The sequence below is a fragment of the Pristis pectinata genome, chromosome 35, assembly GCF_009764475.1.
Source record: "Pristis pectinata isolate sPriPec2 chromosome 35, sPriPec2.1.pri, whole genome shotgun sequence".
NCBI lineage: Eukaryota > Metazoa > Chordata > Chondrichthyes > Rhinopristiformes > Pristidae > Pristis > Pristis pectinata.
In genome coordinates, this window is record NC_067439.1 from 7,301,610 (window position 1) to 7,327,181 (window position 25,572).

Consider the following 25,572-nt stretch of genomic DNA (forward strand, 5'->3'; position numbering starts at 1 on the left):
TCCCATTCATCTTGGATTCCTGGAAATTTGCAGACACTTGCATTGCTAAGTGCTGGTAGTTTCATGTGGAACGTGACAAAATGGGGAAAATCAAGGCCATACACTCCAATAGTGCAACACTCTCAGCCTAAGTTCTATTCGTTTATAGCTGGAGCTAAATCAAATGTATTAGGTGTGAATAAAAATGTACGCAATTTAAATTACATTAGTCCCCAACTTTCATAGAGTAAAATGATGAATTCCCTTACCCTCTCATAAGCAATGAGATGTACCTATGCAAGTGTCCAAATAAATAGCCAGCATAATCTCTTAACTGTCTTGCAAATGTACCCAAGACTAATTGGGCTTTAAATGACCCAGAAAGGAACAAGAATTGCACCATTTGGCCTCAATGTTATTACATATGATGAATTATACATGTGCTGCTGCTTATGGTACTGTTTACATGAAATATCTTGTCCTCTGCTTTCAATGTGAAGCAGTGCAACAGAGGTCTGCTGATCTCTGAAACATCCACGATATGTAAATGTCAGAAGTGCTCTGTATTTGGAGAATATTAGGATCATGTAATGAGATCAATACTGCACCGTGTATGTCTGGAATTGCCTATTTGCAATGTATTTTGAGCTTGCTTTCCCTCAGTTTTAATATGCTGGCAGTTGCTGAGGTATGTACTGAAAGCTCTTATCATGGTCACAGGCTTTTTATCAGATAGTGGGGAATACAGCAGTCTCCTTTGGTATTCCTGGATGATGGGCAGCAGAAGTATCCAGGTTCTACTCTGGAGCCCTCTGCACATTATTCACTTTCTAACATTTCTGTTTAAGGCCTCTCTTAAAGGTGCTGCCTGCTTTTCCTTATCACTTAAAAACAATCCATATTAATTGATAACACTGTTTCAACCAATGAGTTGAGATGGGCAGTCAATTTACTCTTTAAAGGACTGAGAAGCTACAACAACTAATCTTAAAAGCAGAGTAATTTTTCCACACATGCAGCAAGTGAAGAATAGATGAATATAAATCATGCTTTTAAACCATCGCTTTTGAAGTGGTCATCAACATTGACATGGCAGTTACTCGGCTACCTCCTCTCTGCCTAGTGACAAATGCTGTCACTATATTTAACCTTTCTCTCTAAACCATTTGTGATCCTAAATTGATTTCTTTATTGATATGCTCTGTTTATACTTTCTTGATCTTTTTCTCCTGGTTGATGTGACTGGTTTCGTGTATATTCTTGTTATGAAAGTCCAGTGGTGTGGGGGTGATTACTGAGTAATGCTCAGGGGCATGAACTGGCCTGAGAAGAATTCCCAGGTGCATCTAAGCTGGTCGATACTCATTACTGATGAGACTATTTGCTGATTTGTATAATCTCACTAATAACGTCTATTTACCAGGCAGTATTTTTATTCTTTGTATACATAAAATTATTTTTTGTATAAAACATCCAGACAAATAAATTAGGTTAATTATTAATTTAATTTTAATCAGTTTTTAATGAAATACTTTCTATTTTCAGCATCTTTATTATGTGTTACACTGAATATCATCACCCTCCTGTTCACCAATCTGTCTGTTAAGAGCTCTGAAGAATTGCATGCTGAATGCTTTTTATTTGAATGTGGTCTTAGAACAAATGTGTTTGGAAAAACAACTACTAGAATCTGCTGGCAAGCCCATTCCATGCAAGGCCAAGATTGCTCAGAAGATTCTAAATCTGAACTCAAACTTTGTGCTAATAGGATTGCTGTAGTTCCACAGTTGAACAGTGGCATGCAAGAAATAGAAGTAGACTCTCCGCCCCCTTAAGCCTGCTCCACTATTCAAAGATTACAAATGCTCTGATCATTGGCCTCAACTCCACTTTCCTGCTTGTTTCCCATAACCACTTGATTCCCCCGCAGACCAAAAATCCTATCTCAACTTCCTGCTTGGTCCCTTAGTGGGGTTAGTACTGTTGACCTGGGTTTTGTGGATGAAGTCGACATTGAGTTTGCATGCCTTACTTGTAGACTCAGTTGCTTCTGTCTAGTACTGGATAATGTCCAATCCCTAAGAAATCGGCCTCATCATTAGTATGCGTGTTTAGGACTGGTAGAAAAATTAGAAACTGGTTCAAACAAAAGCGTTTGCTCTATAATAGAGATGGTAAAGACTTTTTGGGTGACTCTAATTTGAAATCCATTTGTTTTGGCCCTGTGATGCACTTTGTTCACCTGCAACGTCAGCTTTCTCTGACAGTTATTGTGTGAATAATAGCAAAAGTAATGAACCACATCATATGCACAGGGAGACTTTCTAAGTCCGCATCCCTGTTAACTGTTTTGACTCAGAGTTGAATTGCATTACTCTGATTGAAATTCTTATGGAACTTCTCAAGCACTATATGGCTGTGTCAGGATAACCTCAGCAGATTGGATAGCTGGTGTAGAATTTGATGAACCAGATTTGTGTAATGAATTATTTCCTCTGGAAAGAAGGACACAGAAGTACACAATAAAACAGCAGGAGTAGGGCACTTGGAGTTAAGCCCTACATTTATTATGATAGTGGATAACCTGGCCTATGCCTCAACTGCTCTCTGCCATTTCCATGTGGCCCTCAATTCCCTGATCTTTCTTTCAAAGATTTATCTACCTCCTTAACTCCTTTCTATGAGCTATCCTCCACACCCACTTGGGTAGAGAATTCCAGAGAATACAATTTGTGAGAAATTCCCACATAAGTTTCAAATGACTGCCCCTATGTTCAATACGCTACCATTAGTGGAATCATCTCAACATTATCTTAGTCACAGTCACAGTGAGAGAGTGCACAGAAACAGGCCCTTTGGCTCGACTTGTCCAGATGCCCATGTAAGCAAGTCTTATTTGCCAACATTTAACCCATATCCCTATCCATGTACCTATCCAAATATCTTTTAATAGTCCGAGTATGTGCTGATCGTCAGCCACCCATTTGCACCAATCCTACACTAATCTCATTTTTTTATTCTCCCCACATTCTCATCAACTTTCTCACACGGTGCAATTTACAGTGGCCAATTACCTACCAAGCTGCATGTCTTTGGGATGTCAGAGGAAACCCACGTTGTCGCAGAGAGAATGTGCTATCTCGTATATTTCAATACGATCATCCTCGTTCTTAACTCCAAAGCGTACAGTTCTAACTTTTTAGCTGTTCATGATAGGACAACACTCCTCCAGGAGTTTCTTCTGCACTGCCCCTAATGTTAATATACCCTTTCTAAATAAGGGGACCAAACCAGTACAAAATACTTCTGGTGCAGCTTAACTAGTACTCTGTCCAATTATAACAATATTTTTAAACTCCAACCCCCTAACAATAAAGGACAATATGCTATTTGTCTCCACACTTGCAGCACCGGCATGTCAACTTGTTTCATGCACATCGAACACCTAGATCCCTTTGTACTCCACGCATTTGTAGTCTCACTATTTAGGTGATCTGCTTTTTGATTTCTCCTACTGAAGTGCATGATCTCGATATGTTCCAACATTAAACTCCATTTGCCAAGTTTCTGCTCACTTGCTCAACTATCTATATCCTTTCAGAGTCCAAATATCTTCCAAAATGAGAGAATATGTTGTATATTTGTAATTGAGACAAAATTCTAACTGAGGAAAGGAAAAGGAATGATCTGTATAATAGCAAACAGATGTGCTTAGTGGAAAGTAACAATTAAAAAAGATGGCTAACTCAGCTGACTTTAGTGATTTGTAGAATATTTTAGGCCCATTTTTTTTTGTGTGCATTTCAATTTGGATTGCCAATAGCTGACACTGAAGAATGCAGAAGTAACCCATAAATCAAATCTTTGTTCACTTTTAATGCTTTGTACTGTGGAGACTTATTGTGTCTAATTACCCAGGAATACCTATAGTTAGAAGGGCAAGAGCTGAAAAGTCTTTGTACAAGTAAGTGCGAGATAAGCATGCTCATGTTAACTTGGCCAAAGTGTGCCTGTTATCTTTGGCGACTGGACCATTAATGCTATGTCTGTGACATATTAAAAGGAGTATGAATGTTGAGATGAGCTTAAATATATTTACCACCGATAAAGTTAAATAACTAAAATCTGCTTGTGCAGGGTGAACTATTGGAGGCCCCATAATATCTGTGGAACGCAAACATGGCAATAGGGAGGGTCTATAGCAAAGCAATGACTTGAGTGCTATTAATTGAACTATCAGAAAATGGAGGAAAAAAATTTCTCACTCCCAAAGTTATGTCTTCAGTTTCTGTAATAAGCCTTCCATGTTGATATTTGATCATGCACCTGGGGATTTCCTACATGGAAATGCATTCAGAAATCTTGTTGCATGTATTGTCCAAAAAGGCAACAGGTATTGCAATAAATCTGAAGAGAAACTTTCAATTTATTCCCATTTTACTAAAACCAATAATTCAGTTGTTGGCATCAAGCTTATTATTGTTAAAGTTAAGTAAATAACAATGAAAATGTTGCTATTTTTGGATATATAGTGTATGTAATGGAGAAGGAGGCAGGAGTGGTGATGATTTGATGAATGACCCGATGATTTAGTGTTTAATGCATGAACCTCCCTCCTCTCTGCTTACTGATGTCTCATTATATCACCATCTAATATCTGAAATGGAACCAAGTGCAATTGTTTCCTCAATTTTCCTCTTATTTTCCCCCACACCAAAAAGTAACAGTCCATTAGTGTTGCATGTGCACTTCACCTTGTATTATCCCATCTCCTGTTCTCTTATTCCTTTTCTTTTGCTGTTTTACTTGAGCATCAGTAAGAATGTATGTTTTTTAATGGTCTATTTAAGATTAAAAAAACGTGTTTGACAAGTTTTAACCAAAGAAGCCCAGTGGCAAAGATAAACATTTAATATTGCAGCAAAGTATACTGTAATGGCTAGGGGTTTGAGAATCCAATAATTTTGTGATCTGCTTTGAACAGAGAACTTGCACAGTACAGGTATTGGCTTTCTTGGTAATCTGGCGACCTCTGCATGTTGCCTAAAGAAAGATTAAATACCATACTAGTTTTGTGGTATTGTGAAATGAATTTGATATATAAATGAAGGCAATATCACGAGTAAAATCATCAACACTTCAGTCATCTAATGAGGAAATGCTAAAGTAGTAAAGTTGATAAATGGAGAACTTAAAGCATTCTATTAGATTTATTGGGATGAATGTCTTGATGGCTTATGAGAAAAGTCTCAGAAAAAGGCCATTTGGCCCATCTTTTGTGGTTTTCAGAGCACTTCCTTAGGAGCATTCCTCCTCCTTCCCTATAACTTATTTGCTCTTGCATGCCTACCAACTACACTCCCACCCTGTTCAACTGTTTAGTTTAACAGTTTCCCATTTTAGTTTATAAGCCATCCACAATCCTGCTGCTTCCTATACTTTTATGCTGTATGTTCTATGTAAATTCCTCCCCACATTCCCCTCTGTTTTCTGTGCTTATTCCATACTTCAACTTTGTGCCTTCAGCTACAGACTCCGGAATTGGCTTCCTTACACCTCCGTCCATCTCCTTTTAAGACCTTTTGCTAAAACCTGTCTCTTGTGATTAAACTTTTCTGTCATTTATCTTTGTCTCCTCATGTGGCTCTGTGTCAGTGTTGAACTTCTTTAAAATGGGACATTTTGTTGTACCAAACATTTTCTCACACCCCATCCCCTGAAAAAAAAACCTTTATTCTGAGGAGTAATTTCCTTTGGAGAGGAAACGGATAACGGAAGTTAGCTGCATGATGCTGATCAAAATTGGTAATTCCTTAAGAGGTTATCCGTGTTAAACATAAGAGTTTATTTCCTCTTCAAGGTCTGCATTTCAATTTATATGGTCTCTGCTGCAGCTTTCAGAAACGTGCATTTAAACATTACACAAAAATAGTTTTAATAATTTTTATCTTTTCTGTAATGCAGAGCTGGCTTTTGTAGCTGACTATCGTAAGGAGAGAGCTTGTCAAATGCAGAATGCTAACTATTTCCCTTTCTGATTCTTTAACTTCACTGTTAGTATGTGCCTTGCTGGCCAATTATGCGTGGAAAAAAAAATCCACAGATTCCAATCTTTTTTTTACAACCTATTTCTGCAATAGGTAGTTGCATCTCTATTGTAGCAGGCAGGTTAAGCAGGCCTTATTTCTAATGAAATAAATCAAGAATTGTGAAGGAAAGAGTTAGCTTTAGAGTAAAATGAACCAGCATTGTTTTGTTGGATAAATTATAGAAAGTGAATGAATACCAGAGATTTTGATGGAAGTGAAATTCTGTGGAAATTACCTGAAATCGCATGAAAGATTGTCTAAGTGAATTTTTTGGTAAGTTCAGTAAAAGAGATTTGTTGCTTTATCTAAAATTGTGATTTAAGTTGAAGGACATTTTGCATTCTGGTTTTTCTTTTTACTACCTCAATGTACTTGAGTATGGCATGCAAACATACTATATCTCAGTACATGTGACAATAATATACCAATTTCAGTTTGGGTTCATGATGGCATGAGGCAATGGGCTTTTTCCTAGTTACTACTTCCACTGCTGATCTCTTTTTAAACTCTTCAAAAATGTGCTGAGTCTTTAGTGTAATAGTATAGTAGATAATAGTGTACTTTCTACTTTGCTAAATTTGAATGAAGAAATGGAAGATGGGACCTCCAGTACAGCAAAAAAGCTCGTTTTTGAGAGTTGAAATATATTTTCAGTTCCATGCAATGTTGAGGCAAGGTTCAACTAGTTTTCTTAAATGTATCAAGGGTGTGAGCTTTGTTGCAGTTCAGATGGTAATCATTACCATGAAATCTTGAAATGTTAAGTGTCAGTATCCCATCAAATGTATTCTTGCATTTAAATTCAGGATGCACTCTTGCCTTTTTGTCGAGTTATTGAATCATCTTGGAATCAGAGTACTGCAGCACAGGCCCTTCAGCCCATCTAGTCCATGCCAACCTGATCTTCTGCCTAGACCCATCTCCCTGGGTGGAAGGGGGAAGGAAGCCTGCATGCATTCACCCTATCTATACCCCTCATAATTTTGTATACCTCTAAGATCTCCCCTTATTCTCGTGCTCCAGGAAATAAAGTCCTAATGTATTCAACCTTCCCTATAACTCAGGTCCCTCAAGTCCCGGAAACATCTTTGTAAATTTTCTCTGCACTCTTTCAAGCTTGTATTTTTCCTGTAGGTAGGTGATCAGAACTGCACACAATACTCCATATTCGGCTTTACCAACATCTTGTACGACTTCAGTATAGCTCCCAACTTCTGTACTCAGTGCCCTGATTTATGAAGGCCGAAGTGCCAAAAGCTCTCTTTTAAGACCCTATCTACCTGTGTTGCCACTTTGGATCTGTATTTCCACTTTGGATCTGTATTTCCAGGTCCCTTTGTTCTACTGCACACCTCAGAGCCCTAGCATTCACTGTATAAGTCTTACCCTGGTTTGTCCTCCCAAAGTGCAACACCTCACACTTGTCTGCATTAAATTCCATCTGCCATTTTTCAGCCCATTTTCCTAGCTGGTCAAGATCAAGCTGCAAGCTTTGGCCTTCCTCGCTGTCCACTAAGCCCCCAATCTTGGTGTCATCCACAAATGTGCTGATCCAGTTTACCACATTATCATGTAAATCATTAATCTAGGTAATAACAACGGACCCAGCACCGATCCCTGCGGCACACCACTAGTCACAGGCCTCCAGTCAGAGAAACAATCATCTACTAACGCTTTCTGGCTTCTCCCACTGAACCAATGTGGAATCCAATTGGCTACCTCATCCTTAATGCGAAGTGACTTAACCTTCTGGAGCAGCCTCCCATGCGGGACTTTGTCAAAGGCCTTGCTAAAGTCCATGTAGATAACGTCCACTGCCTTTCCCTCATTGACCTTCTTGGTAACTCCTTGAAGAACTCTACAAGATTGGTTAGATGTGACTTACACAGCCATGTTGACTATTCCTAATCAGGCCCTGTCTAACCAAATACTTGTATATCCTGTCTCTTAGAATACCTTCCAATAATTTACCTATGACTGACGTCAGGCTCACCGGCCTGTAATTTCCAGTCTTATTCTTAAAGCATTTCTTGAACATCTTCTATTGAGTATTACATTATTTGGTATTTACAAAGCGGAATTCCTAATCATTGCACAGTGAGGCAACTAAATTTACATTAATGCATTCTGTCATGGCTTGTCTTAGCTTGTCGCCGTCTTATTCAGTAGCTTTTCTTCTCTTGTACTAATACGATTTCGCTGAGATTATTTAATTTTGTTCTAATTAACATTTAGATTTTAAAATTATAGTGTTAATTTCCTTAATTGAATTTTATGTTACAACCCTTAACAATTTTAAATATTTCAAGAGGATAAATTCTTTCATTTACCTGGCTGCCCAGCAAATGATGACATGCCCAAAGTCCAAAAGAATTGATTCCTGACACTGGCTGACCATAGAGAGGTTGTGGGTTTCTTTTGTGGGCAGCTTTCTTTAGAGGTTAGTGATGAATGCTGTGCTTTGCTGCTGGCCACAAAACCTGGGTCATTATTTGCTGCACTGAGGAAGTTTTGCTGACTCTGGGAGCAATTGAGCAAAACCTTTTTGTACATTAAAGAAAAATGCATACTTTTCATTATGTCGGTATGAAAAATAAGGTGCGAAAATCCAGAGTTCTTGACTACCATTTGTTTCTCTGTGCAGTTGTAATGTAGTTGTGAAGCTAGTTGGATAGCTAGTAACCTTAAATTTTTTTTTATTTGGCCCTGCCACCTTGGTTATTGCATCATTGCATTTGACTAGTGTGTCTAAGTTTTATTCTTAATGGTATGGTGCAAGAATCTAATATTAAAAATATAGTTAATGGATTTTTAGATTTAAGGAGATGCATAATGTATTTATTTGCAATTTAATAAAATGATTTCTAGATTACTAGGCATTAAAAGGGGCAAGGAATATAGAGATGGGGCAGGAAAGTGGTATTGAGGTAAAAGATCAACTCTGGTTGGGATCGAGTTTGGGTGAAACACCAGTAAGGGAAACCGAAGTGCGTATTACCAGCATCGTAATCACAGGACTGGTCTGAGTCACTTTGGAAGTGCTTGTTTGACTGTACTTTGAACCTTACCATTAAGTGTAATACAAAACTGAGCTTTAATCAAATTGTACTTATTTTCAAAACATACTTCACTTAACCATAGAACAATATAGCACAATACAGGCCCTTCGGCTCACCATGTTGTGCCGACCTTCAAATACACCTAAGACTATCTAACCCCTTCCTCTCACATATCCCTCTTTCTTAAATTCCTCCATATGCTTATCTAACAATCTCTTGAACTTGACCAACGTATCAGCCTCCACCACCACCCCAGGCAGCGCATTCCATGCACCAACCACTCTCTGGTCGAAAAACCTCCCTCTGACGTCTCCCTTGAACTTCCCACCCATTACCTTAAAGCCATGCCTCTTGTATTGAGCATTGGTGCCCTGGGAAAGAGGCGCTGGTTGTCCACTCTATCTATTCCTCTTAATATTTTGTACACCTCTATCATGTCTCCCCTCATCCTCCTCCTCTCCAATGAGTAAAGCCCTAGCTCCCTTAGTCTCTCCTCATAATGCATACTCTCTAATCCAGGGAGCATCCTGGTAAATCTCCCCTGCACCCTTTCCAACACCTCCACATTTTTCCTATAATGAGGCGACCAGAACTGGACACAGTACTGTAAGACACACTTCTCTGTAAATAAATTCAAGAAAGAGTGTGAGCAAGCATAACATCCAGTTCTTTGCTGAAATTTAACTTGTGGAAAATGTAACAAGCCTTGAGACTCTGTTCTCACAAGTGTACTGTGGAAAATTTGTGTTATTAAATGTTTTTCTTTATCTGCAGAAGCCGAAGCCCAAACCTCGACCTTCCATTTCTAAGAGTACTTGGGAAAGCAATTATTTTGGAGTGCCTCTGACTTCTGTGGTGACAGTGGAGAAGCCTATTCCCATCTTCATTGAAAAATGCATAGATTTTATTGATTCTACAGGTAAGATTACATTTCTGATAGTGTCTGATTGCTTTGTGAAGCAGTGTAAACATGAGTGTTGCACAGGAATCAGATCTGCACATTTTCCTTACTCATAAACAAGTTTTCCAATTTAATTTTCACACATTTGAAATAACGTTCGAAGGAAAATGCCTCGTTTTGAATAACTATGCAAGTCCCGCACCTATTTCAATTAAAAGCGTCTAGAAAATGGGTGATACCCAATTTTGTTTTTGTTATTGAATCAGATTAGTTATGAATGGAATGTACCAAGGTGGTTCAAATGGGAAGCTCTTCATATCTTTGCTAATGTTTGCAGTATTGATTACAAAGGTTACTTTATCTTAATGGTGGTATGATTATGCCCTGGAGGAGTGACTTTACTAGAGCAAAGATATTGTTGAAGTGTCAGGAGTGTAAATCAGTGAATACTCTGGTATCCTTGTCTTGTGCAGTGCTGGGGTCGTGCCAGTAATCTAGGCATTGGGATAGAAAGCCAGTAAACACACAATTTGCTCCAATGGGGCCAATTAAAGGTTAGAATTGTATGAATATCTCCCGACCTAAGCTGCTGGCTCGAGTAACATTTGCATGGACGATGACTGTTAGGTACCAGTTTTCATTTTGAGGTAACGAAGCAATAAGACTACTAAAGGCACATAAAACCCATGAAAATGGTTGAAGCAGAAGTGGTGAAATTGAAATGCTTGCAGTTTATAACCGTATCCCTCTATTTGACTCTTTCTTGCTGTCCTATGTAAAGGGTGGTGTGAATGGGGAGAGTGATGTAACTGATCCATAATGGACGTTGTTAGATTACTAGCAGCCAAGTGCCTGCTCTTGTTCAGAATCAGGTTTATTATCACTGACATATGTCATGAAATTTGTTGTTTTGCAGCAGCAGTACAGTGTGAGACAAATTACTATAGGTTACAAAAATAATTAGTGCAAAAGAGGAATAACAAGGTAGTGTTCATGGACTGTTCAGAAATCTGATGGTGGAGGGGAACAAGCTGTTCCTGAAGTGTTGAGTGTGGGTCTTCAGGCTCCTGTACCACCTCCCCTAATGGTAGAAGAGGACATGTCTCAGATGGTGAGGGTCCTTAATGATGGATGCTGCCTTCTTGAGGTACCACTTCTTGAAGGTGTTCTCGAAGGGTTGTGCCTGTGATGGAGCTGGCTATAATCCTCTGCAGCCTCCTCCAATCCTGCACATTGAAGCCTCCATACCAGGCGGTGATGCAACCAGTCAGAATGCTCTCCGCTTTATATCTGTAGAAACTTGCAAGAGTATTTGGTGACGTACCAAATTTCCTTAAAGTCCTAATGATGTGGAGCCACTGGCGTGCCTTCGTGATTGAATCAATATGTTGGGCCCAAGATAGACCCTCTGACATGTTGATGCCCAGAAACGTGAAGCTGCTCATCCTTTCCACCGCTTATCCCTCAATGAATATTGGTGCATGTTCTCCTGACCTCCCCTTCCTGAAGTCCACAATCAATTCTTTCCTCTTGCTGACATTAAATGAGGAGTTGTTACTGCAACATCACTCAACCAACCGATCTCTCACTCCCGTACGCCACCTCAGCGCCATCTGAGATTCTGCCAACAACAGTGGTGTCATCGGCAAACTTATAGATGGTGTTTGAGCTGTGCCTAGTCACATAGTCATTTTGTCATAGTTCCTTCCATGAAATGCAAAATTGATCAGGTGCAGTGTTTGGTTTGTGAGCTGGAAGGATAGCACAGCTGTGAGGCAGGTAATGTTAAATGTGATTTCTGACATTTTGCATACTGGTATTTGTGTACTTTTGTGATGAATACTGCTAAAAATGCTCAGTATGGTTCGGACTGGATAGATGGATGTATATTTGCTGCACATGTCCAACTGTATGCCCTTGAGTAGAAGCGATGTTAATCCCTCATCTACTCTCAATTACGCCTGCCTGTTACAGGAAACGGATGTTGAAATTGTGAAATGTTTTTGAAGTTTTTTTTCCATGATGAGGTACTAGCATAATGGTGTCAATTTAGTTACTATCATTTCAATGTTAAGCTACTCTATAAATTCTGTAAGCATTTTTAAAAGTAATCTCTTTGAATTAGCTGCTTTTTTGGCAGGTAATGGCTTTTTTTTTTAAACCCTACAGTTGCTGTTTGTTTTACCTCAAGATTGTTCTGCTTCCAATATTGAGACATTGTCTTATGAGCAAGTAAAGATTCTTTGTAATAACTTGTCGGGGAAGATTGAGAAGTCTAAGCTTGGTTATGGTATTCTTCAAACAAATGGAGCCAAAGGTGGTGTTTGCAATTTCCCCGACATAAGGAATGTGAGTGGTAGCAGTGGAAATAACCAGGATCCAGTCCAGAAATGATTTGAGTGTTGGGCATGTTGCATTGGCTCTTTGGATTTTGTTTATGAACTAGTCTGCCTCACTTCACATATTTTCTTTTTGAGAAAATACATTTTCTTTCCTGTCTGAATTATGGTGGCAAAGAAATTGGGACATTATTACTGCTATCTTTCACTGGAGTTAGGATAATTATAATAGAAATGGCTGCATACTGCAGATTATTTTCAGCCTTTCTGCTTGCTGTTGTTGCATGTCCTGACCAGCTTTGGAAGGTGTTGAAATGTGAGTGATGTGATTGCAGCCAGTATGTTTAACTGTTTCACAAGATCAGTTTTAATCTTCTAAATTCCCTTTGTAGTTATATAGTCCCTGGTATTGTTTTCATTAGGGATATCTTGGGTTTTGGCTCTTTATCTTTTCTCCTGCTTTTAAGGAAGGGATAGATTTGCTTGGGTTATAGTCCTGCAACTGCTCTCTAGTTGCTTGTCTAAGCCCCATTTTAACAGTGTCATTGAGGAATCTATCATGCCCAAATCCTATCCCATCCTTCTCTATTCCCAAATGCTGCTACAGCAGTTAGTACTGCTGCCTCACGACTCCAGGGACCTGAGTTTGATTCTGAGAGTTTGCACATCCTCTGCGTGACCACATTGTTTCTGCTGGGTGCTTTCACTTCCTCCTACATCCCAAATATCTGCTGATAGGTTAATTAATCACTGCAAGCTATCTCTTGGCGTAGGTTAGTGACAAAAGGGGGATTGATGGGCATGTGAGAAAATAAATTGCAGGGCTGCAGGGAAATAAAGAATGAGAAAAGTGGTGATAGCATTCCTCTGTTTGGAGATGGCATGAACCAGGTGAACTGACTAGTCCCTCACTTGTCGTAATGTACAGGTATATGAGCATAGAGAAATAAGAGCAGGAGTAGGCCATTTGGCCCTTTCTCCCAGTGTGATCATGGTTCATCAATTTCAATGCCATATTCTTACACTTTTCCCATACCCATGGATTTGGACAACTGGAATCCTGGACTCTTTTTTTTTTCTCAACTCCTGCTATGATATTCCAACCACAATGGACTGAAACTGATCATAGATTGAAAGTAAGACTGTGTGCCAGGTTTAGAACTCCTTTATATACGGCCAACCCAACCACCAGGGACGTTGGCAAGAGAATATTTTCCTTCAGTTAAAATTCCTCTTGGAAAGCATCCATTCATTTCTGAGAATGCTGTCTTGTTTCTACTTTTTAGAAAAGTAGCAATGGAAAAAAAGTGTTGTTCTACCATTGTAAGTTTAATAATTTTTTTTACTGGCGGAGGCATTAACTCCAGAATATTCATAATGTGCAGAGGTTATGGTCGATGTCTGTTTGAAATGCTTAAAAAATAAATCCAAGATTAAAGATTAATACATTTACCAATAAATCCAGTGATTTTCATTGTTGTGTAATATGCTTTTTGTGATCTTTGTCACAAATTATTCAGATTAGTCACATATAGATCTATAACTAGTCTCCACAATTGTATTGTTTAAATGGTATCCCTAGACGTGACTAAAATTTAAAAGAACTAACTCTGCAGTTGTATAATCAGTTTACCAATATTGAGGCATTATATTTTATGTCTGCCTTTATTATCTGAAATACCATAACATTGACTGCATTGCACTTAGCACTTCACTTTGTATAAAATAATGACAACCTGAGGTTTTTTAAAGTAACAGTCATGACATCAAGGTTTGAACAGTTATTATTTGCAGAAGGGAAGTCTCAGCAGTTTTTCTTCAAATTCTCAATGTATTGTTGACTCAAACTGAGTATCTCCTTTGTAACTTGGTTTCCCTGTTTTGCATTTTGTTTGTTTTTAACAAAAAAGACTGGAACTCAGGTGATTTATGACCTTTTTGTAACTATTGTGATTCATACAGGTAGTGGAGAATTGAGACTCAATCAAATATTTATTATAAACTTTCCAAATTTATGAATGCTGCAGAGCCATTAGAATGAAAGTTCCTAAAGCACTGCTTATTCATCTGTTTTTTTGAATCGTGGTAGTACATCTCTTGTGGTGTTGGATGGACCTGATAGGTTAGAGTGGGCGTGTTTTATAAACCCTAGCAATAACAAACTCGGCAGTGTCTGAGATTTCTCCGAAACAATGTTTTCCCCATGTATTGTTTTCTCATCAGGGGGAATTATTATTCTTGTTAAGCAATCACACGATGCCAATTCGTCACCAACCACATGTTTTTTATTAATGGCCATCTGCCATTGACTTTGCCAGTGAATTTGGATACAGAAAAATTACTCCCATCTTGTCGTCCTTGCAAATGTGCAAATTGGACAGCTAGCCTAATTTGCTCAAATAATGCTGCATATAATGTGCCAGATTCCTTCATGATGATCTGAGTACCAACTGTTCTACTGGCAGGATAGCCAGAGGGTATGAAGCAGTGGTGATACAAGTGGGAGGGAATAGCTCTGGGTGTAGCTATTAACTGTAGACCCCTAAGAAGTCTCATGACATCAGTTGAAACATAGGAATCAGAAGGTGGCTTCCTTCCCACGGACTGAGTGTTGCTCCATCTTGAGAACACTTGAAAACAGCACTGGTGTAGTCAGAATGGAGGTTTTGATGTCTATTAGTGGTTTGGCAGCGCCACCATTGATTTGAGATGGAGTTTAAAGGACACATTTGTTGGAGTTTGCTGCTTGTGAGTTGGTTCACTCTCAAGCTTATTCCTTGTGCATGAACCAACATACAGAATAAGCCTACTTGACTTCTTCCCTGTTGCAGATTCATGGCAGCATTGGTAGGAGTGACCACTGCATTCTCCTTTATGGAGGTAAAATTCCATCTTCAGCTCAAAATTGGGCATCTGAGGCTCTGAAATCCATCAGTGGCATCAGAAACGTGTACCATCACAATCTGTGAAGTTGCCTGACATGTTCTTACCATTACTGCAAAGCCAAATGATCAACCTTGAATTCAATGAGAAGGTTATGTTGGGAATGACATAAGAAGTACCAAAGAGCATCTAACCTGGTAAAGCTGCAACACAGGACTGCATATCTGCTGAATAGTGTGGAATACATAGAGCTAAATGGTTTCACAACCAATGGGTTATATCAAAATTCTGTAATGCTGCTGCATCCAGTCATGAATGGTAGTGGACAATTAAATAACCAACAGGATAAGCTGGTCCCAACAAGTGAGTACTGAAAGCAATAGTCACCCACATATTCAAGCAGAAGTTTCAAGTAGATGATCCATTGCATCTTCCTCCTGATATCCCCACTGTCATAAAAGGCAGTCTTCAGCCAATTCCATTCAATCTGCATGATGAAACCACAGGATGCATAAGACTGGAACTAGACAACATCCTGGATGTAGTACTGAAGACCTGCACTCCAGAAACTAACAGCTCTAGCTAAGCTGTTCCTGTACATCTACAAGACTGGCATCTACTGGACAATGTGGAAAATTGCCCAGTTTGTCATGACCAAAAAAAACGCAAGCTAAATTCATATGTCCATATTTAATTAGCAAAATGATGGAAGGCCCTACTTCCAGAGGAAAGGTGAGAGTGACTGCCCATCAAGGTAGCATTTGACCAAATGTGGCATTGAGGCCCTGGTAAAACTTGTCAGTTGACGCTAAGGGGAAAACACTCTAATGGTTGGATCATAACTTGTACAAAGGAAGCAGGTGTTGGAGGTCAAATATCCCACCTAAAGCACATTGCTGCAGATGTTCCTCAGGGGAGTGTCCAAGGCCCAATCATCTTCAGTTTCTTCAATGACTTTCCTTCCATCGTAAGGTCAGAAGTGGAGATGTTTGCTGATAATTGAACTGTTCAATTCCATTAGCTGCAATCGGTAAATGAAACAGTGTACGTCTGTCTGCATGCAGCAAGACTTGAATGGGCTGAGAAGTAGCAAATAACATTTGTATCACACTTGCCAGACAGTGACTCTCAATAAGAGGCTGACCACCTACCTTGACATTCAATGGCATTAACATCGAAAAGGCTAAGTCAGGAATGTGATGGATTATTCTCCACTTAACTGCATGACTGCATCTCCAAACATAGGTGAGGCTTGATACCATCTAGTACAAGGAGGCTGATTGGTACCACATCTGGCACCCTCCTCCACTGGCACACTGGCTGCAGTGTGTGCCATCTACAAAATGAACTGCAGTCACTTCAGCCACTACTGTGGCAACATTCTACCACCAAGAAGTAATGGGCTTTGGGCACATCGGAATACTTCCACTTGCAGGTTTCCCTCAAAGTCTCTGACCATCCAGTCCTGCAAATATATTGCTGTTCCTTCATCATTGAGTTTAATCTCTGGAACTCGCTCCCCATTGATATTACGGTAAAACCCTTCCAGAAGGACTGCAGCAGTTCATGGCAGCAACACCATATTCATCTTAAGGGTAATTAGGGATAGGCAATAAATGTTGTCCAAGATAGTGATGCCCAGATCCTGAAAATGAATGAATAAGCAATTGATTGTATGGCACAAATCTCAAACTGTTTAACAAAAAAAGTACCAAGATTAACATTAGCCTTATTGAGATTTGTCAAAAGCAGCTGATAGCTGAAGCTCCATGCTAGAGATGTTAACTTTTGGTTTTTAATTTTAACCACTTTTAATCCCTATTTAAATATTTCCATGAAGGAATAATTACATTTTGGGCAAAAAATATTCTTTGGGGGGAAAGAAAAAAATAAATCCTGGCTTGTATATGATAGTTTGAGTGTGGTTACAATGCCTTTACCTAATTGAGAATTCAAGATCTCATGAACTGTTTAAAAAAAACAATGCCAAAGCTTCCAAACACTAAGCTTGTAGGATAGATTTGGTGCATTACAATTGCTTCCTGTTAACAGTTCGTGCTATGTACTGGCTTCATATTTAAGAACCAGATTTTGTGCCAACAATAGATGGTTGTACAGCCACCAGCTTTCTGCTTGGTTCCTGTTTTTGAACAATGACATTCAGACGGGACGACTGAAATCAATGTGTGGGTTTATTAGAAAAATTGGCAGTATTTTAGAGTACTTTCAGCTTTACTGTATTTGGTGAAATGATGAGGCTTCTGAACAGTTTGAGGTTTAGATATTCAAGAGGAATTTGTCAATTGTTCTGCTGTACCTACAACCTGTGAAGATCAGCCGGGAGTGAAATGACTGAGGAAATTCCCAAGGGAAACAACTCCTAGTCATCTGATCCTTTTTGACCTAATACTGCAGGAGCATGAAGCATGCAGGCCAGCAGTTTTTTCCTTTCTGATTCTCGTTCCATAAATTTCAATTTTGGCATTATATAATTCTCTCCTCTTAATACATTTCTTCCTGACTAAATTATTATGTACATAATTCTGTAAATGGCATAGCAAGCCCTGTGCCTGCGCCCCTGTGCAGAGTATGTGTAGTTCCACTGTCCAGTTTTGTCTTTTGGGATGTTAAGTTGTTCTTTCCAAAATTGGCTAGTGATAAACCAGGAAATAGGAATGAAATTCAATCTCGTCCTTGCTTGATGTGAAAGTGCTGGATTAGGAGGGAAATATCTGTGCAATTTGCTTAACCTGTGTAATTTGACATACTCTCAGTGGTGCAGGGGAGGGACTTTTGAATCTAGTTCTTCGTTCTCCTCACTTCAATCGTTATCAGAAAGTTGGTAGTTAATTCAGCAAGAGTTAGAACATTGCAGTTTGATTTCATTTTTTTCTTGTTTTAGTAATTTTAAATTTCCTAAGTATTCTAATATTTTGAAAGTCATTATCTCATGGAGCAACTGGACAAAATTTAGACAGTATTACGATCTGAAAGTGATTCTTTGTTGCATTTTGACTTTTTTTAGTATGTTTTATTATAATGGAGCAAAGCCACCTTTATAATGTATATTTGCTATTGTTATGAACTAGGTCACTGGTGATACAGAATAGGGTTATTCTGTTTTTACTCAGATGGAATAATCTGCTATCCTTTCAAAATGCTAAAATACTTGGCTGAAATTTGGATTAATTTCTGTTTTACAGGGCAGTATGGGTTTTCACCTTTGCAATGCCTCTCTGCTGGGGCAGGTTCATAGCCAGCATGTCCTTGTAGCCTTGTAGACATGCAGTTCTTTTGGTGTTAACAAAAATGCTCTTGGCATAAGAATGCCCTTGTTGTAGAACGCAAACCGTCAAGTTTCGATTAGAAATGTTTCCAGTATAACTGGGGTATTAGATTTGCTGTTCAGTTTCTGAATTGAATTTGCTGCATGTTTTAAAAAAAAAATTAGGGCATTGGCTGCATCAGGCTGCAATGATGTAATTTTTTTTAAAAAAGCAAGCTTGGTATTTTCTGCAGTTGAATGTGGTTGGAAAGGGAATTTGCATTGTATTGATTTTCATTTACTGTTTAACTTTTGGGTTCCCTTTCAATAGGGCATTTCATAAAATCCTGTACTTTAGTTTAATAGCCAAATAATTACAAAGAGTAATACGTAACAGCAAGTTAAAAGGCTACACTGACGACACAACCACCTGATAATGTCATGTGCTCAAATTGCAGTCCAGCTGGCCTGAGGGGGAGGGCAGGAGGCAATTAAGAATTAAACTGCATCACTAACAGAAATTAGCTATTCAGTACAGATGAAAGGAAACAAGAATTGCCACTCCCTTTTGAACTATTCTGATTCCAGCAGTATGAATGTTTACTGATGCTGTTCCATTAAAATTAAAGCTGTCAGCACTCTGATATTGACAGAAGATTGCAGTTATACCTGAAATATATTATCTGGTTCTCTGTATATTGCCATCGCTCACCCTCTCCCTCCTATTTTTGGAATTGCATATCAGCAAAGGTAATAAAAAAAAAGTTAATCTAACTTGTGTGTTTTATTACATAATGACCTGTATAGCATGACATTCCAGGGTGTATTACTAATAATTCCTCAGTATTATTCATAGTTTATCTGTGGTGAAAATTCTTTTCATCAAGGTTCTCTGAATTGGCCAATACAGTATGTAAGTCGCTAGTTCCCTTGGTGTTTGTGATTTATGGGCCTGTTTAAACTTGCTCCTCATAATATAATGTCTTGGATTTGTACCCCAAATTTGTGACGTGAATTTGGATCAAATCCTTATAACTAAACATACTATTTTATATGAAGTCCTTGAAAGGGAAAACTAAGCCTAAATAGAACATTATTTTCCCCTCATTGTTACACCAATTGTACACCAATAAATGTTTCTACCTCCCCTGATAGCTTTCCACAGTGACTGAGGAAATAAATTACCTATCTTGTTCCTGATGATTATACCATTAACTGTCACACACAACTTTATGTGGAATTACAGTATTAAGACCCCATTTGGAAAAGGCAGTAAATGTGACTTGAAGCCCATGAAACCGTATCCTAGCTTAAATGGCTCCTTCAAGAGTGGAAAAATTGATTTGGATGGTGGATGGGTGGTAGGGTGCGGCAACATGGGGGGAGGGATGAAATCATGGGAGAGGGGGAAGGAACTCCATTATAGATAGCCTTGATAAATAACCATGCCCAGTTACTTTTTGATTAGATTTCACATTAGCTGTTGGAATAATCTTAAGTAAGGGACAGTGTCTATGGACAGGTATTTTTCAATAGATGTGTGTTTGAATACTGTTCCCCGTGGATCATCTTCTTGATTAACTATTTATTCCACAGACTGGATTCACAGCAGCTGTCTGTGTTTTAATGACTTTGTTCACCAGGGAGGAGTAAAGCAAAAGTGGGTTGAAGGTGTTTGTCATTATTTTTAACATTTTTTAATTACTTTTGTGTCTCCAGTTAAAGCAGATTTACCACCTGGTTCATGATTTTTCTTTAGTGACTTGATGGTGTGGAACATCCAGATAAAAGCTTTTAGTTTTTGACTTCCGGGATAATGACTACAGGATTTGGATGGATCTAGAGTTGATGTAATGAACTGGTCCACCTGCCATTCAGGAATCATTGACCAGTTATCCATAAGAAAGATGTGAATTTCCAAAGGAACTTTTGATACTATTTTGGTATGTACCAAAGCTTCACTGGAAGAAAATGCAACCAATTTGTGTGTAACAGGATCTCCCAAATAGTGATGGGCTAATGATCATATAATCTGTTATCTTTTTTGCTTAGGAACAGTTCTTTAGCTGAATATCTCTTCTACCAAGTTGCATGGTTTGGACATTTAAATAATCTACATACTATTCTAGTGAGAAGCTCTTGAGTGGGATGAACTTGAAGGGTCCTTCTCTCATTGCCTTTGTGAAATTAGAATTCACTTCAGTGTCACCAAACTGGAAGGAACTCTCTTCCACCCTCCCTGCTCCCAAAACTCCCTGGGAGAAATTGATTTCTGCTTGAATTTGGTATTCACTGATATGTCTGTGTGTGGCTATACCAGGTGGATAATTTATATGGAAAAAAAAATTAAGGGGTACTCGGGGACTGATGTTTAAAGTGTATCAACTCATAACCAAATGAGAATGATTTGAGCATCTGAATTATCACAATTCATTGAAGGTCATGTTTTGATAATGTACTTGTACTGTATGCCCACTCTCTTGTCGTTAAGTTTTGGTGAAACAGACAGATCTGGGAGTAGTGTACAACTTGTGATGACCTGATACTGCTCAAAGTTGTTGCTGAAATGAACGAAAAGAGTGTGAAGCCAGCTGTGAGTACTGTGAAATTTTGGAAGCAATTGTTGAAAGATGATCCTGATGGAGGAAAGTGACTCTGTATATTAAAAAAAATATTGAAGGGTAGACTTGGATCTGCATTCGTGATGCTTTTAAGCTTTTCAAATTTAGTCATTTGAGCTCATAGTGGTTGTTTGAGTTTGAATAGCAAATGAATACTCCCAACCGGAAGTACCGAGGACTTTGCTGTGAGTAAGTTTTTGAAAACTGACAATGTAGGCAGGAAAAATTACAATTCTGTACTATTTGCATGCTAAAGGAACATGTATAAGTGAGATGGATGTTGCCAAAGAGAAGTAAGAAGATTGCGACTGTGGTTTGTGGTTCTCCACGAGCATCGATAATAAAAAGTACTGGCTGGCACCAGAAATGTTTTATTTAAGGTGCTGCACTCTGATTTGCATACACTGGAAATGAATGCACATTAAATGTGAATGCACTGGAGAAGGAGGAGGATGTAAGTAGATCTTTAATGGATCGTCCTGCTCTTCACTCGATGTAAGCTGATGAACTTTGTGTTCATTATACCAGATTGTGCTGGAGTGGGTTTGCCACCTAGAATCATTCTTGCAGGCCCTGAATGTACTTTGGGCCTATACATCTGGCCCATTTCATTGGCCTTCTGCCCTCTTTAATTTGGTGGGAGGTCTGATTGAGGATTAAGCTTGTGGTGAAGTGCAAAGGCCTTGATCCTGATGGGCTTCGACAGAAGGCAAAACTGGGGCTGGAGCTTTGTTTTCTGTCAAAGCTGTCACTGTGTTTACATTTTTTAATTCTCAAAGAGATAAAATGATAAAAGTTGTAAAATAAAGTATAAATGGCAATTAAAAGAAAATACTAAACAAAAGCAAAATTACCTTAACAAAAACTTAACTCCCTTTTTTCTCATTTGCAGGCCTAAAATTCCAATTAAAAATTGTTTGTCATATAGCATGGAAACAGGCCCTTCGGCCCAACTGGTCCATACTGACCAAGATTCCCATCTCAGTTAGTCCCATTTTCCTGTGTTTGACCCATATCTAAACCTTTCTTATCCACGCAGCTGTCCAAGTACCTTTTTTGAATGTTGTTAATATACCTGCCTCAGCCACTTCCTCTGGTAGCTCATTCCTTATACTGACCACTCTCTGGGTGAATAAGTTGCCCCTTGGGTTCCTCTTAAATCTTTCCCCTCTCACCCTAAAACTATGTCCTCTAGTTCTTGATTTCCCCAATACTGGGAAATGTGGGCATATACCCTATTTATGCCCCTCATAATCTTATACACCTCTAAGATCACCTCTAAGCTCTAATAGAAAAGAAGTCCCAACCTGCTCAACCTTACTTCATAACTCAGTCCCTCAAGTCCTGGCAACATCCTCAAGTCTCCACTGCGCTCTTTTCCAGCTTAATGGCATCTTTCCTATAATTGGGTGACCAAAACTGAACACAAAATTCCAAATGTGGCCTCACAAACATTTTGTACAACTGCAACATAACATCCCAACTTCAATACTCACTGCCCTGACTGATGAAGGCCAGCATGCCAAAAGCCACCTTCACCATCCAGTCCACCTGTGATGCCACTTTCAAGGAACCATATACTTCTAGGTGTCTCTGTTCTACAACACTCCCCAGGGCCTACCGTTCACTGTGAAAGTCCTACCCTGGTTTGTCTTCCCAAAATGCAGCACCTCGCACTTATCCGAATTAAACTCCTTTTGCCATTCGTCAGCCCACTTAACCAGCTAATCAAGATCCCTCTAAGTCCTGATAACCATCTTCACTGTCAACGACACTGCCTACTTTAGTGTCATCTGCAAACTTACTAACCATGCCTTGCTGTTTTCTACTTTCTATGACAAATCTGACTGGCACAGGACCAGAGGTGCTTTTCTCCAGTATAGTGTTAGGGAATCCCACCTAAGCTTCACCGTTGTTCTCCATAAGGAGTCCACTAGGGGAGCTTAGTGACAGATTACATGTGTGTAAATCATTGACTTGCATTGCCAAATATTGGCGATTCTAAACAGAACCGCCAGCTACAGCCGATGATTTGAAAAGTACTATATTTTTTTCCCCCCCTCTAAAACGTTTCCCACTTAGTACAACAAGGTTTTGCATTTCTCAGAAGATGCTTTCAATCTGAATGTGAAACAAGAAATTTTGTGTTGGAGGTGGGAGTCCAGTAGCATCAACTATTTTCCAAAGGAAGCTGTACAAAACTTAGGGATGAGGGTGGTTGGTGGGTGAGGGGAAATTGGGTGGCATTTCAGGCTCTGGTTGTTTTCAAACTTGTTTAGCAGGTACTGACTGTGGCTGATGCGTAGAATATTGAAGGGATATTAACTGGTAGACAAGTCACTGGTAATTGAGGGTCAATTATGTGGGAAGAGTTTTCTGATCAACCACTGCAAATCTTTCCCCAAGATGGGGCTAAAAAAATCCTGCCACTGATCCTGTGCTTTTGCAGTGCAAGAAAACTTTTAAGTGCTTCATATTTTTCACCCATGCCCTGGCCCTGAAATGCCAATGTTTTTGGTCATTAACACCTGCATCCAATATATAATGGTTAATAAATGTTGAGTGTTTTTATTTCATTTCCAACCCCTATCCCCCCATTCTGCACTGGGCCATTGCGTGAGTGTTAAAGAAAATTGCTTTGTATTTACACATGGAAAATTCCCAAGTTCTGGTTGCATGCTGTTTGCTTGTATGCAATGAAAAGTTATTCTGGTATGCTTTTGAATGAGGCTTGGGGTTGATTAGTTTCCTACTTTGTATTGGAAATGATGCTGGAAAATTTATGAAAGGTCAAGAGCAAGAAACCTGAATAAGATAACATGTTAGACTCAAATTAATACTGTGTCCCAAAAAGTAATGACAGGTTAAAAGCTGCAGTGCTGAGATGTTCTTATTTGGTGTTTGACTGTTGCTGTGCCACTCTTTGAATTTGGAGATGACGCAGTCTACTGGAAAGGATCTCAGTCTTGGGCTGTGGTGTACTATTTTTAATGTAGTAATGTAGTTGGTTTTCCTTCAATTCATATGTTAAGCCCCTTGCATGTGTTCTTGTGAAATGAATGAACAGTGGTTTGCCATCAGAACATTCCGAATGTCCTTTTTTGCAATCATCTGTAATTACTTGGATACACTTCTGTGGGCAGCATTGTACCCTCCCCATGCTTCCCCCTCCTCCAACCTTGCTTAGTGGTCTTCCTGTTTTGTCAATGGCATTGCTACAGGATGGTATGATTTCTGTGGTTTAATATTTTATCTTATCCCTATCGAGTACTTGTCCTGTGTGAAGGGTAGATGTGAGCAAGAATCCTGGTTTTTATTAATAATTTAGTTATGTCAGTGTAACTTGCATCACTGGCTATTCTAGTGGCAGTGTAATAATGCTTAACTCAATAAATGTATGGACCAATTAAAGGGTTCCTTATCCTTTGGCGAGTTAAACTTAATAATGAATAATCTTCTGAACGTCTTGGCTTTCTTTGAGGGGAGAAAAACCTAGTTGCATATATTGTGTATTGGTGGTGGGGGGGAGGAGAGAAAAAGCGTTATTTTAAAAAAAAATCTCCAGCAATTAAGGAGATGCAGTGTTCCTCAGTTGCATGCAGTCTTCTTATTGACATTATATAAGTAAAGATGTTTGGAGTTTTTTTTAAATTCCTGGCAAAACTGATACCAAAATGGAAACAACAAATTCTTTCCAAAGACTTGATTGAGATTTCATTCTTTATGAACCTCCTCCCTGTGTTAACACGGCTGCTTATAACTATTTGCATCAGTGAATGGATTTATCATGAATGTATGTACTGCCAAGATAGGTAGTGAGTTCCTTAGTTTTAAAAAGCAAATTCAAACAAGATTGCTGCATTGTTAGGATTTGAGGTTTGTGATTTTTTTTAAATACGTACTGGTGGTTTTGAGTGAAAATAGTTCCTTTGTGAATTGGAATGTAGTCAAAGTAGAGAAATCTAGAAGCTAAAAGTTTAAACTATGATTCGTTCTTCCTGTTTTCTCCGTTCGCCCAGCAGGCATGTAGCTGCATACCACTTTCTCCTCCCCAATGATTATCTGTTCAACTCTCCACAACACATACTTTTGCAGCATATCATCATGATTTGATTGAAGTTGGATGGGGTGAGCAACTGAAACTCCTATGCAGTGTCTAGTTTAGTATTTTTGCTGTTCTTCAAAATTTGACTTCAGTCTGGAACCCTGCAAATCAAAGGTGATATTCTGCTGGTTAAAGATTGGAGATTTATTAAAAGCATTGCAAATGAATAAGCACAACATTGAAATATATTGTTTAAAAAGCCATTTCTGATGTATCTTGCTAAGATCACCATTTAGTGGAAAGCACCCTTCAGTTTGTAGACACCAGCGGATTGTGCACCCCATCGACTCAACCTACCAAGTACAATGCAGACAGTGAGTTTGTCCAAACT

General features: G+C 38.9%; 1 protein-coding gene across 3 annotated transcripts in view; it reads left to right on the forward strand.

Moving 5' to 3' along the window:
- arhgap35a (Rho GTPase activating protein 35a) overlaps nt 1–25,572 on the forward strand; it is a 121,200-nt gene that overhangs the window by 56,847 nt on the left and 38,781 nt on the right. For all 3 annotated transcript variants that reach the window (XM_052044076.1, XM_052044075.1, XM_052044074.1), the window contains one exon: nt 9,902–10,046. In XM_052044076.1, coding sequence (XP_051900036.1) covers nt 9,902–10,046 — 145 coding nt within the window. The remainder of the gene's footprint in view (nt 1–9,901; nt 10,047–25,572) is intronic.